The sequence below is a fragment of the Salmo trutta genome, chromosome 3 (assembly GCF_901001165.1).
Source record: "Salmo trutta chromosome 3, fSalTru1.1, whole genome shotgun sequence".
Classification (NCBI taxonomy): Eukaryota; Metazoa; Chordata; class Actinopteri; order Salmoniformes; family Salmonidae; genus Salmo; species Salmo trutta.
The window spans coordinates 54694869-54709676 of NC_042959.1; the positions used below are offsets into that span (position 1 = coordinate 54694869).

Consider the following 14808-nt stretch of genomic DNA (forward strand, 5'->3'; position numbering starts at 1 on the left):
AAAGAGTAAACCGACAGCAAACAGTCCTGTCTGGTACAAAACACTGACAGAAACAATTACCCACAAACCCAAAGGAAAAACATGCTCCTTATGTGTGACTCCCAATCAGCAGCAACGAGCTTCAGCTGTGCCTGATTGGGAGCCACACACACGGCCCAAAACAAAGAAATACAAAAACATAGAAAAAGGAACATAGAACGCCCACCCAATGTAACACCCTGGCCTAACCAAAATAAAGAACAAAAACCCCTCTCTATGGCCAGGGCGTTACAGGTAGTAGAGAGAACAGTCTATGACTGGGGTGTCTGGGGTTTTTGACAACTTTTAGGGCCTTCCTCTGACACCGCCTGGTGTAGAGGTCCTGGATGGCAGGCAGCTTAGCCCCAGTCATGTACTGGGCCGTAGGCACTACCCTCTGTACTGCCTGTATATTGTATATTTCATACAATGCCTGTATATTGTATATGCATAGTGCCTGTATATTGTATATTTCATACAATGCCTGTATATTGTATATACATAGTGCCTGTATATTGTATATTTCATACAATATACAGTCATAATATTAGGCCTAACTGGCAGTAGTAGCCTACATGATTTGTGTGTGTCTTTCTCTTTTTTCTTCCAACCTCGACTGCACCACAGCAAATTATCTGTCATTTCTCAGAGACACAGACGCAGGACTCGGACCAGCAGAACCAGAACCTTTAGGAAATAAGTAGATTCATTTCACACATTTCGCAAAATCAGCCTCAAGAGCCCTTTTTGGCACCCTCATTTTGTTTTCTGTTTTGACTGAGTGACTGACAAAGTCAGAGCGGGTCTCACTCTCTTTGAAGATGCAAGTTGGACTTTGAATGTCAATTTGCGAAACCTCAGCTTAGCGAATCAGATAACCGGCTGGCCGTTAACCACTGGTCAGCCAAATGCTCAATATTGATTATGACAACAGAGAAATAGCACAAAGGTCATAAAATAACTCGCTCATGGGCCACCAGCCATGTCCATTGTTTAAAAATATATATATACTTTTTTGTTGTTGTCAATTTCGATCAGCCCACCCTAATAAAGGATGGTCCTTCGGGCATTTGCTAGAAATGCCAGACGGCCAATCCGCCCAAAGCCCGTGGGCCACCCCCACCTTGCAGGGGCTGTAGGTGTGTGTGGTATGCCAGTGGAAGCGAGCAGGTCATTAGGCAGGTGTCCATCTTTTCACAGACTTAGTCATACAGCACAAAGTCAATTTGCCAAGTGCTCTCATCAAACATTTTAGACATAAGCTCTGTTGCAACAAGGATCCACCAAAAGCAAATATTTCACACAAAAACAAATAAAACCACACAGACTTAGGAAACATGTTGTTACATAAAGTGTACATTAAGTAATGAGACTAAGAATTTGAATTAATTACAACTACTTTCGAATGTATACATGTGCAACATTGCATCAACATTACTGAAGAACAAAAGTGGTTGCATAACTGTCTATGCAAAAATGCACTGTGAACCATTGTATATGGGCCTTGAATAAAAAAAAAATCTTTTAATAAAATAAACTGCATGTTTTCTGGAGAACAAAGGAGAGTTGAACAAAATTAGTAATTGCGCAGAATGTCACTGGGCCATGCAATATTCATGTTTATAAGCTGGGTGGTTCGAGCCCTGAATGCTGATTGGCTGAAAGCTGTGGTATATCAAAAAAATACATTTTTATTTGTGACATGCGCCGAATACAACAGGTGTAGACCTTACAGTGATATACTTACAAGCCCTTAACCAACAATACAGTTTTAAGAAAAATAATTGTTAAGTAAAAAATAAAAATAACAAATAATTAAAGAGCAGTGGTAAAATAACAGTAGCGAGGCTATATAGAGGGTGTACCGGTACAGAGTCAATGTGCCGGGGCACAGGTTAGTTGAGGTAATTGAGGTAATATGTACATGTAGGTAGAGTTAAAGTGACTATGCATAGATAATAAACAGAGAGTAGCAGCAGGGTAAAAGGGGGGGGGGGGGGGGGGCAATGCAAATAGTCTGGGTAGCCAGTTGATTAGCTGTTCAGGAGTCTTATGGCTTGGGGGTAAAAGCTGTTGAGAAGCCTTTTGGTCCTAGACCTGGCCCCCCGTGTAACTGACAATTAATCTGTAAGTCTATGTCGTTGTTTTTTTGTTTGAATTGTTTACGTGTTCGCTATGCGGGGGAAATGATAAGACAGGTGGAACTACGTGGCTAATAACTGTTGTAACGGGGATCATTATCGTAGCAACACATCTTTGGGTGGGAAGGCATTCCTGCACGGTGTTAGCTAAATTTTCATGTTACCGGGTGTAGTTCGTAAAGGTTGATATGTGTATGTTAGGATGAAGCGTGAATTCATGCCAGGAATAATAAGTGTGAAGTTTGATTTCCTCCCTTCTGTAATAAGCAGCCAATGAGGTATTTTTTCCTTTATTCGTGTGTTCAATCTGATACTGTTATAGCTCCGGCTAAACTGTTTATGTATGTAAGTACTTCAGAGTTATACCAAGCTAATAAGTCACTCATAAGACAAGAAGGTGTAAGAGTGTGCTTAAACTGTATTTTCATTTACTTTATAGTTCTCACGGAAGGTGATAATTCTCACTAAACTACAGAATAAAGCCGGCAGTCAAAATCAAGGAACGGTTGTGCTCGTGGTTACTGGAGGGAGCTACAGTGAGAACTCAGTGCTCTTCACGAGCAAGAGAGAAAGAAGAATCTCATCCAGCTGTAAAGTCTACAAGATACCCAAATCCTGGTAGGCCCTGTCATCTGCCAGATAAGAGTTTTTCACCTACCTGCAACCTAAGAAGAAAATCTCCACATAAGGAAGCATCGTGAGGCAACATAAGGTCAAGGCTAACAGGAAAGTCAGACACACAGGTACAAGTCAATGCGTTTGAAGGTGGCCCTAGCCTTGTGAACTGCTAATTAGAGACTTTAAGATTACAATTCGTAAGGACTGGAGATAGTTGTGTATTTCATCAAGACGCTGGTATTATGCATTTGCTCTTTCTATCTTAATGTATCGCTATTATGTGTATTACTGGAAAAATATTATTTGATACTTACTAAAACAATATATATATTGCTACAATACATTAAGGGTCAGCGTACACCTATTCATTATATTTTCACCTGTAAGTTAATAGTGTAATTGTTTGGTAAGGTGTTTGTTCAAGCCTTTGTTACAAGCATTATACATGTTTATACCACGTACTAAGGTTTAAATTACCTACTCACTTATCCAAACCTTACCTAGAATTGATTTGATTTGATTTAGAATGTCAGAAAAGGGTAGTTTCACTAAAGGAGATAGAGATGGGGTGGGTCAAGTTGAGCAGCTGCAGCAAAACCTCGCAAACTTCAAACCTTCATCAGAACAAACAGAGCAGCAGGAAGAGACCCAGACTGGTGTTGAGTCACGGCTGCCAGCGAATGATGATACAGAAGCTGCTAATGAGACATCACAACAAGAGCCACGAAAAGGTGAGAGGGTCCGCAGGTTAACTTAAAAGGGCAGAGAACTGCGCGACGAAAGGTGGAGACAGCTCGAACATCGTTTCAGGGTCAGCTATGAGAAGTGGAAGGCTCTGGTAAAGGAAGCAAAACTGTCACTGACAGGCTGTTGCTCTGAAGACCTACTAGAAGACCTCTTAAACAAGATCAGCCATACCTCTACAGAGCTAAACCTTGTTTATGTAAATTTGCGTCAAATTGACATTCCCGACAACGATATACACCGCAGAGTTGATACGTGTGAAGCAGTTACAATGTCTATTATCAAGACTGTAAGGTGTCATTTAAAGGTCAGGGAAGAAGGTCAAAGTAACCAGATAGAGCTGCACTGGAAGGACAGCAATTCCTTGTGCATGTCTGAACTCTCACATAAGTAGGGTCACCACAACATGTTGTGACAAGCACACAACATGAAGATAGCACTAAGACCATGTTCAGGTTACTAGCGGAATCAATCAGTGAAAGCCGCCTCCCCATACCAGAACCAGTGACATTCAATGGAGAACCACTCTCGTTCACTGACTGGAAGGTCTCTTTTCAGACTCTGATAGACAGGAAGAACATACCAGCAACTGAGAAGATATATTACTTAAGAAAATATGTCGGTGGGCCTGCCAAGAAAGCCATCGAAAGTTACTTTATGTTAGGAACAGAGTCAGCCTACCATGCTGCGTGGACCATTCTTGAAGAAAGGTACGGAAACAAATTCCTCATCGCCAAGTCCTTCAGAGATAAGCTCAATGCATGGCCTAAGATAGGATCCAAGGACAGTCTTAAACTTAGAGACCTTGTAGATTTTCTCCGCAGCTGTGAGGCTGCTATGTCTCAGAATAAGGGCCTGGAGGTGCTTAATGACTGTAATGAAAACCAAAAGATCCTCGCTAAACTTCCAGATTGGCTAATTTCAAGATGGAATAGAAAGGTCATAGACATCCTAGAAGAAACTGAGACCTTTCCCAGCTTCAGTCAGTTTGTGAAGTTTCACACGAGAGAAGCCAAGATCGCTTGCAATCCTGTAACATCCCTTCACGCTTTGAAACCAAGCGAAGATGGAAAACTTAAGACGCCAAGGATTCAAAGCCCTGGAGCAAGGGTATTAGCAACTAACTCTGATGAGAAAGATACTGTCACTAGTTGTGTCTTCTGTGAGAAGTCAGGTCATAGTCTCCACAAATGTTGGAAGTTCATGGATAAGCCCACCGCAGAGCGACAGAAGTTTGTTCAAGAGAATAAATTGTGCTTCGGCTGTTTAAGGCCTGGGCATCGTTCGAAAGATTGTGATAACAGGAACACCTGTGACACGTGTCAGAGGAGGCATCCATCCTGCCTGCACGAAGATCGTACTAAAGATAGGTCAAGGGATAGGAAGACAGAGCCCCCACAAGATAAGGGGACAAGTGTGTCAAGTGAGGCCATATCTAACAGAGTCGTAAGGGTCATTAACCTCTCTAGGGTAGGGGGCAGTATTTGCACGGCCGGATGAAAAACGTACCTGATTTAATCTGGTTATTACTACTGCCCAGAAACTAGAATATGCATATAATTGTTTGATTTGGATAGAAAACACCATAAAGTTTCTAAAACTGTTTGAATGGTGTCTGTGAGTATAACAGAACTCATATGGCAGGCAAAAACCTGAGAAGATTCCTTACAGGAAGTGCCCTCTCTGACCATTTCTTGGCCTTCTACACTCTCTTTATTGAAAACTGAGGATCTCTGCTGTACCGTGACACTTCCTACGGCTCCCATAGGCTCTCAGAAGGCGGCAGAACGTTGAATGATGACTTTGCAGCCCATGGCTGAAAAACAGTAGCGCATTTGGTAAGTGGTCGATCAGAGAACAATGAGACAGGGGCGCGCATGCACGAGAAGAGTCCATTTTAGATTTTTAGTCTTTGAACGAAAACAGGGTTTCCCGGTTGGAATATTATCGTTTTTTTACGAGAAAAATCGCATAAAAATTGATTTTAAACAGTTGTTGACATGCTTCGAAGTACGGTAATGGAATATTTAGAATTTGTTTGTCACGAAACGCGTTGGGCGCGTCACCCTTCGTCACCCTTCTGATAGTGTCTTGAACGCACGAACAAAACAGAGGATATTTGAACATAACTATGGATTATTTTTAACCAAACCAACATTTGTTATTGAAGTAGAAGTCCTGGGAGTGCATTCTGACGAAGAACAGCAAAGGTAATCCAATTTTTCTTATAGTAAATCTGAGTTTGGTGAGTGCCAAACTTGGTGGGTGTCAAAATAGCTAGCCCGTGATGGCGAGCTATCTACTCAGAATATTGCAAAATGTGCTTTTGCCGAAAAGCTATTTTAAAATCGGACATAGCGATTGCATAAAGGAGTTCTGTATCTATAATTCTTAAATGAATTGTTATGTTTTTTGTGAACGTTTATCGTGAGTAATTTAGTAAATTCACAGGAAGTTTGCGGTGGGTATGCTAGTTCTGAACGTCACATGCTAATGTAAAAAGCTGTTTTTTGATATAAATATGAACTTGATTGAACAAAACATGCATGTATTGTATAACATAATGTCCTAGGAGTGTCATCTGATGAAGATCATCAAAGGTTAGTGCTGCATTTAGCTGTGGTTTGGGTTTATGTGACATTATATGCTAGCTTGAAAAATGGGTGTCTGATTATTTCTGGCTGGGTACTCTGCTGACATAATCTAATGTTTTGCTTTCATTGTAAAGCCTTTTTGAAATCGGACAGTGTGGTTAGATTAACGAGAGTCTTGTCTTTAAAATGGTGTAAAATAGTCATATGTTTGAGAAATTGAAGTAATAGCATTTCTAAGGTATTTGAATATCGCGCCACGGGATTCCACTGGCTGTTGAGTAGATGGGACGATTTCGTCCCACATACCCTAGAGAGGTTAACAACACTCACACCTCCACAATCATTCCAGTATGGGTGTCAACCACAAGCGAGCCCGATCGTGAAGTTCTCGTGTATGCACTTCTTGACACCCAGAGCGACACCACCTTTATCCTTGAAGAGACAACAAAGGCTCTCAATACAAAGAAGGAGCCAGTACAACTGAAACTCTCTACAATGGCTTCAAGGAATACCATCGTGCCCAGCCAGAAGCTGTCTGGTTTGCAGGTTAGAGGGTTTTACCTGGAGAAGAAAATCCCTCTGCCAACTACCTACTCGAGAGAGTTTATTCCTGCAAACAGAGATCATATTCCTACTCCAGAGACGGCAAGAGCATGGTCTCATCTTGAACACATTGCAGAGGAGATTGCTCCTCAACAGAGCTGTGATGTCGGTCTCTTAATTGGCTACAACTGCTCCCAGGCTCTCCTTCCAAGAGAAATTGTGTCTGGTAAAGGAAATCAGCCTTTTGCTCAGAGAACAGACCTTGGCTGGAGCATAGTCGGCTATGGAAACCCTTGTATCGACTATGGCGACGCTATTGGAGTGAGTCATCAGGTTATCGTTAGACAGGTGATGCCAAGTCTTCAATCTTCTTCCAACCTCACAAATCAAGTACACTATGTTTGTAGAACACGCGTAAGAGAGGTAATCACAGCACTGGACGTTATCAAGACGCTTGAATCCGACTTCAATGAGAGAGCTGCAGAAGAGGACCTCATATCTCAAGAGGATATCCGGTTCCTGACAAAAATGAAAGCGGGCATCTGACGCAAGGACAATGGACATTACGAGATGCCGCTGCCATTTAAGGAAGAAAGACCCAACCTGCCGAACAATAAAACATGTGCAGTTCACCGTCTCAAGTGCCTGGAAAGGAGGCTGAGGAGAGACAAGCAGTACTACAAGGACTACACAGCATTTATGGAAGAGACCATAGCTCGTGGAGATGCTGAGAAGGTCTCCAAGGAAGAAATTAACAAGCATCCAGCATGGTACATCCCACATCATGGGGTTTATCACCCACAAAAGCCTGGGAAGATACGAGTCGTCTTTGACTGCTCAGCTAAGTTTCGAGAGACGTCCTTGAATGACCATCTCCTCACCGGTCCAGAGTTGACAAACACATTGCTGGGTGTCCTTTGTCGTTTTCGTAAGGGTCCAGTTGCAATCATGTGTGATGTAGAGCGCATGTTCCACCAGTTTCATGTGAAAGCAGAAGACCAAGATCATCTGCGGTTCCTTTGGTGGGAGAACGGAGATCTAGAGTCTCAACCCTCAGTGTATCGTATGAAGGTCCACTTGTTCGGCGCAGCTTCATCTCCTGGTTGCGCCAACTATGGTCTCAAACATCTCGCTGCCGAAGGACGAGGAAGCTTCAGCGAGAAGTCTATCCAGTTCATAGAAAGGAACTTTTATGTTGATGATGGGTTGACGAGCGTATCGTCTGAAGCTGAAGCGGCCCAGCTGGTGAAAGAGGCAAGAGAGCTTTGCAGCATCGGCAAACTTCGGTTGCACAAGTTTATCTCTAACAGCAAGGAAGTTATAGCCACAATTCCCAAGGAAGAATGTGCTGAGGGTGCCAAAGACCTGGATATGGCTCTGGGTGAACCACACATGGAGAGGGCGCTTGGTGTACTATGGTGTGTCGCATCAGACGAGTTCCAGTTTAGGGTAGTTGTTAAGGAACGCCCACTCACAAGAAGAGGAGTGTTGTCTACAGTAGCCTCTGTATATGATCCGCTTGGGTTTATGGCACCCTTTGTCCTGGCAGGGAAGCAGATCTTGCAGCAGATGTGTCGTGACAAGATCGACTGGGATGACCCCATTCCAGATGACCTACTTTCCAGTGGGAATTCTGGCTCCAAAGTCTGCAAAAGTTGTCGGAAGTAAGGATCCAACGAGGCTACTTGCCATCAAGTTTCAAGGAAGTGCAGAGTTATGAGCTCCATCACTTCTCCGACGCTAGTACCTCAGGTTATGGAGAGTGCTCATACCTCAGAACAATCAGCACAGCAGGAGAAGTTCATTGCTCCCTAGTTATGGGGAGGTCGAGAGTCGCCCCTTCCAAGATTACGACCATACTACGACTGGAACTTTCAGCAGCGGTGGTAGCTGTTCGAACAAGTGACATGCTCAAAAGGGAGCTAGAGATACAAGGTCTACAGGAATACTTCTGGACAGACTCGAAGGTAGTTCTTGGCTACATCAACAATGAAGCCAGAAGATTCCACGTCTTTGTAGCTAACCGTATCCAACACATTAAGCAAAGCACAGATCCCGAACAATGGAGATATGTGACCTCTGAAGAGAATCCTGCGGATCATGCTTCCAGAGGTCTCACATCAGAACAGCTCATGGCTTCTAACTGGTTCACAGGTCCAGACTTTCTTTGGCAAGAAGAACTTCCCAAAGGACAAGCCAAGGGGGGAGAGTTCTCAGACAATGACCCAGAGCTGCAGAAATCCCTGGTCCATGATACCCAGGCAAAGGAAGAAAGATCGTTACTAGATCACCTTCACAAGTTCTCAGACTGGGCAAGAGTGGTAAAAGCTATTGCCAGGCTCAAACGACGTGTCAAGGAAGCCATAGGCTTAAAATTGAGGTCTAGTGAAGCTACAAGCATAGAAGAAAGGAGAGAGGCAGAGCTCACCATTATAAGGATGGTTCAAGAAGCAGCCTTCTCCCATGAGATACACAAACTTAGGCACCAGAAAGACATCAAGACCAAAGATAAACCAAGCAAGTTGCATAAATTGAGTCCATTTCTGGATGAGCAAGGTATCCTCAGGGTGGGAGGTCGCTTGGCTCATGCAACTCTTCATTCCCACGTGAAGCATCCTGCAATCCTGCCAAGAGATAGCCACTTGTCAGTGCTGCTCGTCAAGCACTATCATGAAAGACTACGACACTAAGGACGTGGAATAACGATCAATGAGCTGCGATCCAACGGTATATGGATCCTAGGATGCAGCAATGCAATTTCCTCGAACATCTACAAATGTGTGAAATGCAGGAAATTCAGAAGATGTACAGAAGAGCAAAGGATGGCAGATCTTCCGAAGGAACGCATGGAGACCACGCCTCCCTTCACATACTGCGGGATGGACTGCTTTGGACCTTTCTATGCCAAGGACGGAAGAAGAGAGTTAAAGCGTTATGGGCTCCTACTCACTTGCATGGGCTCTCGAGCAGTTCACATTGAAATGCTTAATGACTTAACCACCGATGCCTTTATCAATGCCCTGCGTTCATTCATCGCCATACGTGGTAATGTTCGTCAAATCAGATGTGATCAAGGCAGCAACTTCATTGGCGCAAGACGCGAGTTTGTGGACGCCCGGAAAGAAATGGATCAAGAACGATTGAAGGAACTTGGATGCGAGTTTATCATGAACACCCCATCTTCAAGTCACATGGGTGGTGTTTGGGAAAGGCAAATCCGCACGATACGAAGTGTCTTGACATCCATTCTTGATCAGTCAGACGGAAGACTCGACAGCGCTTCTCTGCGTACCTTTCTCTATGAAGTCATGGCGATTTTAAATAGTAGGCCCCTAACTAGGGAATATCTGAATGATCCATTAGGTCCAGAACCGCTCACACCAAATCACATCTTGACAATGAAGTCCACAATTCTCTTACCACCACCTGGACAGTTCATCAAGGAAGATCTTTATCTCCGCAAGAGATGGCGCAGAGTACAATTCTTAGCCAATGAATTCTGGGCAAGGTGGAAGAAAGAGTACCTCCTAAACCTCCAACACAGGCAGAAATGGAATAAAGACAGAAGAAACGCAAGTATTAATGACATTGTCATATTGCAAGATGATACTGTACCACGCAACCAGTGGAAATTGGCAAAGGATACAGAAGTGTACCCGGGACAGGATGGCCGGGTGAGAAGATGCAAGTTACTGATCAGCGACTCAACCCTGGATGAGAAAGGTAAACGCATCACCAAACCCACCTATCTGGAGAGGCCCATCCATAAGACAGTCACCCTCCTGGAAGCCGATCAAAAACCCTGCAGACCCCTTTCTCAGAAATCACAGGTGATTGGTGGGAGTGTAACTGACAATTAATCTGTAAGTCTATGTCGTTGTTTTTTTGTTTGAATTGTTTACGTGTTCGCTATGCGGGGGAAATGATAAGACAGGTGGAACTACGTGGCTAATAACTGTTGTAACGGGGATCATTATCGTAGCAACACATCTTTGGGTGGGAAGGCATTCCCGCACGGTGTTAGCTAAGTTTTCATGTTACCGGGTGTAGTTCGTAAAGGTTGATATGTGTATGTTAGGATGAAGCGTGAATTCATGCCAGGAATAATAAGTGTGAAGTTTGATTTCCTCCCTTCTGTAATAAGCAGCCAATGAGGTATTTTTTCCTTTATTCGTGTGTTCAATCTGATACTGTTATAACTCTGGCTAAACTGTTTATGTATGTAAGTACTTCGAAAGTTATACCAAGCTAATAAGTCACTCATAAGACAAGAAGGTGTAAGAGTGTGCTTAAACTGTATTTTCATTTACTTTATAGTTCTCACGGAAGGTGATAATTCTGACTAAACTACAGAATAAAGCCGCCAGTCAAAATCAAGGAACGGTTGTGCTCGTGGTTACTGGAGGGAGCTACACCCCGGTACTGCTTGCCATGCGGTAGTGTAACGGCTGTCGTCTGAAGAAGTGGACCAAGGTGCAGCGGAGTTAGTGTTCATTATTAGAATTTAATGTAAACAACATGAACACTATACAAAACAAGAAAAGAGTAAACCGACAGCAAACAGTCCTGTCTGGTACAAAACACTGACAGAAACAATTACCCACAAACCCAAAGGAAAAACATGCTCCTTATGTGTGACTCCCAATCAGCAGCAACGAGCTTCAGCTGTGCCTGATTGGGAGCCACACACACGGCCCAAAACAAAGAAATACAAAAACATAGAAAAAGGAACATAGAACGCCCACCCAATGTAACACCCTGGCCTAACCAAAATAAAGAACAAAAACCCCTCTCTATGGCCAGGGCGTTACAGGTAGTAGAGAGAACAGTCTATGACTGGGGTGTCTGGGGTTTTTGACAACTTTTAGGGCCTTCCTCTGACACCGCCTGGTGTAGAGGTCCTGGATGGCAGGCAGCTTAGCCCCAGTCATGTACTGGGCCGTAGGCACTACCCTCTGTACTGCCTGTATATTGTATATTTCATACAATGCCTGTATATTGTATATGCATAGTGCCTGTATATTGTATATTTCATACAATGCCTGTATATTGTATATACATAGTGCCTGTATATTGTATATTTCATACAATATACAGTCATAATATTAGGCCTAACTGGCAGTAGTAGCCTACATGATTTGTGTGTGTCTTTCTCTTTTTTCTTCCAACCTCGACTGCACCACAGCAAATTATCTGTCATTTCTCAGAGACACAGACGCAGGACTCGGACCAGCAGAACCAGAACCTTTAGGAAATAAGTAGATTCATTTCACACATTTCGCAAAATCAGCCTCAAGAGCCCTTTTTGGCACCCTCATTTTGTTTTCTGTTTTGACTGAGTGACTGACAAAGTCAGAGCGGGTCTCACTCTCTTTGAAGATGCAAGTTGGACTTTGAATGTCAATTTGCGAAACCTCAGCTTAGCGAATCAGATAACCGGCTGGCCGTTAACCACTGGTCAGCCAAATGCTCAATATTGATTATGACAACAGAGAAATAGCACAAAGGTCATAAAATAACTCGCTCATGGGCCACCAGCCATGTCCATTGTTTAAAAATATATATATACTTTTTTGTTGTTGTCAATTTCGATCAGCCCACCCTAATAAAGGATGGTCCTTCGGGCATTTGCTAGAAATGCCAGACGGCCAATCCGCCCAAAGCCCGTGGGCCACCCCCACCTTGCAGGGGCTGTAGGTGTGTGTGGTATGCCAGTTGAAGCGAGCAGGTCATTAGGCAGGTGTCCATCTTTTCACAGACTTAGTCATACAGCACAAAGTCAATTTGCCAAGTGCTCTCATCAAACATTTTAGACATAAGCTCTGTTGCAACAAGGATCCACCAAAAGCAAATATTTCACACAAAAACAAATAAAACCCCACAGACTTAGGAAACATGTTGTTACATAAAGTGTACATTAAGTAATGAGACTAAGAATTTGAATTAATTACAACTTCTTTCGAATGTATACATGTGCAACATTGCATCAATATTACTGAAGAACAAAAGTGGTTGCATAACTGTCTATGCAAAAATGCACTGTGAACCATTGTACATGGGCCTTGAAGAAAAAAAAAATATTTTAATAAAATAAACTGCATGTTTTCTGGAGAACAAAGGAGAGTTGAACAAAATTAGTAATTGCGCAGAATGTCACTGGGCAATGCAATATTCATGTTTATAAGCTGGGTGGTTCGAGCCCTGAATGCTGATTGGCTGAAAGCTGTGGTATATCAAAAAAATACATTTGTATTTGTGACATGCGCCGAATACAACAGGTGTAGACCTTACAGTGATATACTTGCAAGCCCTTAACCAACAATACAGTTAAGAAAAATAATTGTTAAGTAAAAAATAAAAATAACAAATAATTAAAGAGCAGTGGTAAAATAACAGTAGCGAGGCTATATAGAGGGTGTACCGGTACAGAGTCAATGTGCCGGGCAACTTTTAGGGCCTTCCTCTGACACCACCTGGTATAGAGGTCCTGGATGGCAGGAGGCTTGGCCGCAGTGATGTACTGGGCCAAACACATTACTTATGGCTTGGGGGTCTTATGGCTTTGGGGTAGAAGCTGTAAAGAAGCCTTTAGGACTGAGACCTGGCGCTCCACTACCGCTTGCCGTGCAGTAGCAGAGAGAACAGTCTATTACTAGGGTGGCTGGAGTCTTTGACAATTCTTAGGGCCTTTCTCTGACACCGCCTAGTATATAGGTCCTGGATGGAGGGAAGCTTGGCCCCAGTGATGTACTGGGGCGGACACACTACCCTCTGTAGTGCCTTGCAGTCAGAGGTTGAGCAGTTGCCATACCAGGCAGTGATGCAACCAGTCAGGATGCTCTCGATGGTGCAGCTGTAGTACTTTTTGAGGATCTGAGGACCCATGCCAAATCTTTTCAGTCTCCTGAGGAGAGTGGGCTTTGTCATGCCCTCTTCACAACTGTGTTGTGTGTTTGGACCATGATAGTTTGTTGGTGATGTGGACACCAAGGGACTTGAAGCTCTCAACCTGGTCCACTACAGCCCTGTCGATGAGAATGTGGACGTGCTCGGTCCTCTTTTTCCTGTCATCCACAATCATCTCCTTTATCATGATCATGTTGAGGGAGAGGTTGTTATCCTGACACCGCACGTCCAGGTCTCTGTCCTCCCTATAGGCTGTCTCTTCGTTGTTGGTGATCAGGCCTACCACTGTTGTGTCTTCGGCAAACTTAATGATGGTGTTGGAGTTGTGCCTGGCCATGCAGTCATGGGTGAACAGGGAGTAAAGGAGGGGACAGAGCACACACCTCAGAGGGGCACCCGTGTTGAGGATCAATGTGGCGGATGTGTTGTTACCTACCCTTACCACCTGGGGGTGGCCCATCAGGAAGTCCAGGATCCTTAGCTGAGTGATGAGCTTTGAGGGCACTATGGTGTTGAACGCTGAGCTGTAATCAATGAATAGCATTCTCACGTAGGTGTTCCTTTTGTCCAGGTGGGAAAGGGCAGTGTGGAGTGCAATAGAGATTGCATCATCTGTGGATCTGTTGGAGCGGTATGCAAATTGGAGTGGGTCTAGGATTTCTAGGATAATGGTGTTGATGTGAGCCATGACCGGCCTTTCAAAGCACTTCATGGCTACAGACGTGAGTGCTACGGGTCGGTAGTCATTTAGGCAGGTTACCTTAGTGTACTTAGGCACAGGGACTATGGTGGTCAGCTTGAAACATGTTGGTATTACAGACTCAGTCAGGGACAGGTTGAAAATGGCAGTGAAGACACTTGCCAGCTGGCCAGCGCATGTTCGGAGAACACGTCCTGGTAATGTGACCTGTTTAAAGGTCACACCGGCTACGAAGAGCGTGATCACACAGTCGTCCGGAACAGTTGATGCTCTCATGCATGCTTCAGTGTTACTTGCCTCAAAGCAAGCATAGAAGTTATTTAGCTTGTCTGTTTGGCTCGTGTCACTATGCAGCTCACGGCTGTGCTTCCCCTTGTTACGACATCATCGATGGACTTATTGATGAAGTCAGTGACTGGTGTACTCCTCAATGCCATTGGAAGAATCCTGGAACATATTCCATTCTGTGCTAGCAAAACAGTTTTGTAGCTTAGCATCTGCGTCATCTGACCACTTCTTTATTGACCGAGTCACTGGTGCTTCC

At 43.8% G+C, this 14808-nt stretch overlaps 1 protein-coding gene across 1 annotated transcript; it reads left to right on the forward strand.

Moving 5' to 3' along the window:
* The first annotated feature begins 9336 nt into the window (after positions 1–9336).
* Positions 9337–11015, forward strand: LOC115179216 (uncharacterized). Its single transcript, XM_029740612.1, has 2 exons — positions 9337–10813; positions 10976–11015. Exon 1 carries the CDS (start codon positions 9481–9483, stop codon positions 10516–10518), a length of 1038 nt encoding a protein of 345 aa, XP_029596472.1. The 5' UTR covers positions 9337–9480; the 3' UTR covers positions 10519–10813; positions 10976–11015.
* Positions 11016–14808: the final 3793 nt, after the last annotated feature.

Coding starts and splice junctions, on each gene's coding strand:
- LOC115179216 (XM_029740612.1), top strand. CDS start 9,481: ATGGCAGATCTTCCGAAGGAACGCATGGAGACCACGCCTCCCTTCACA.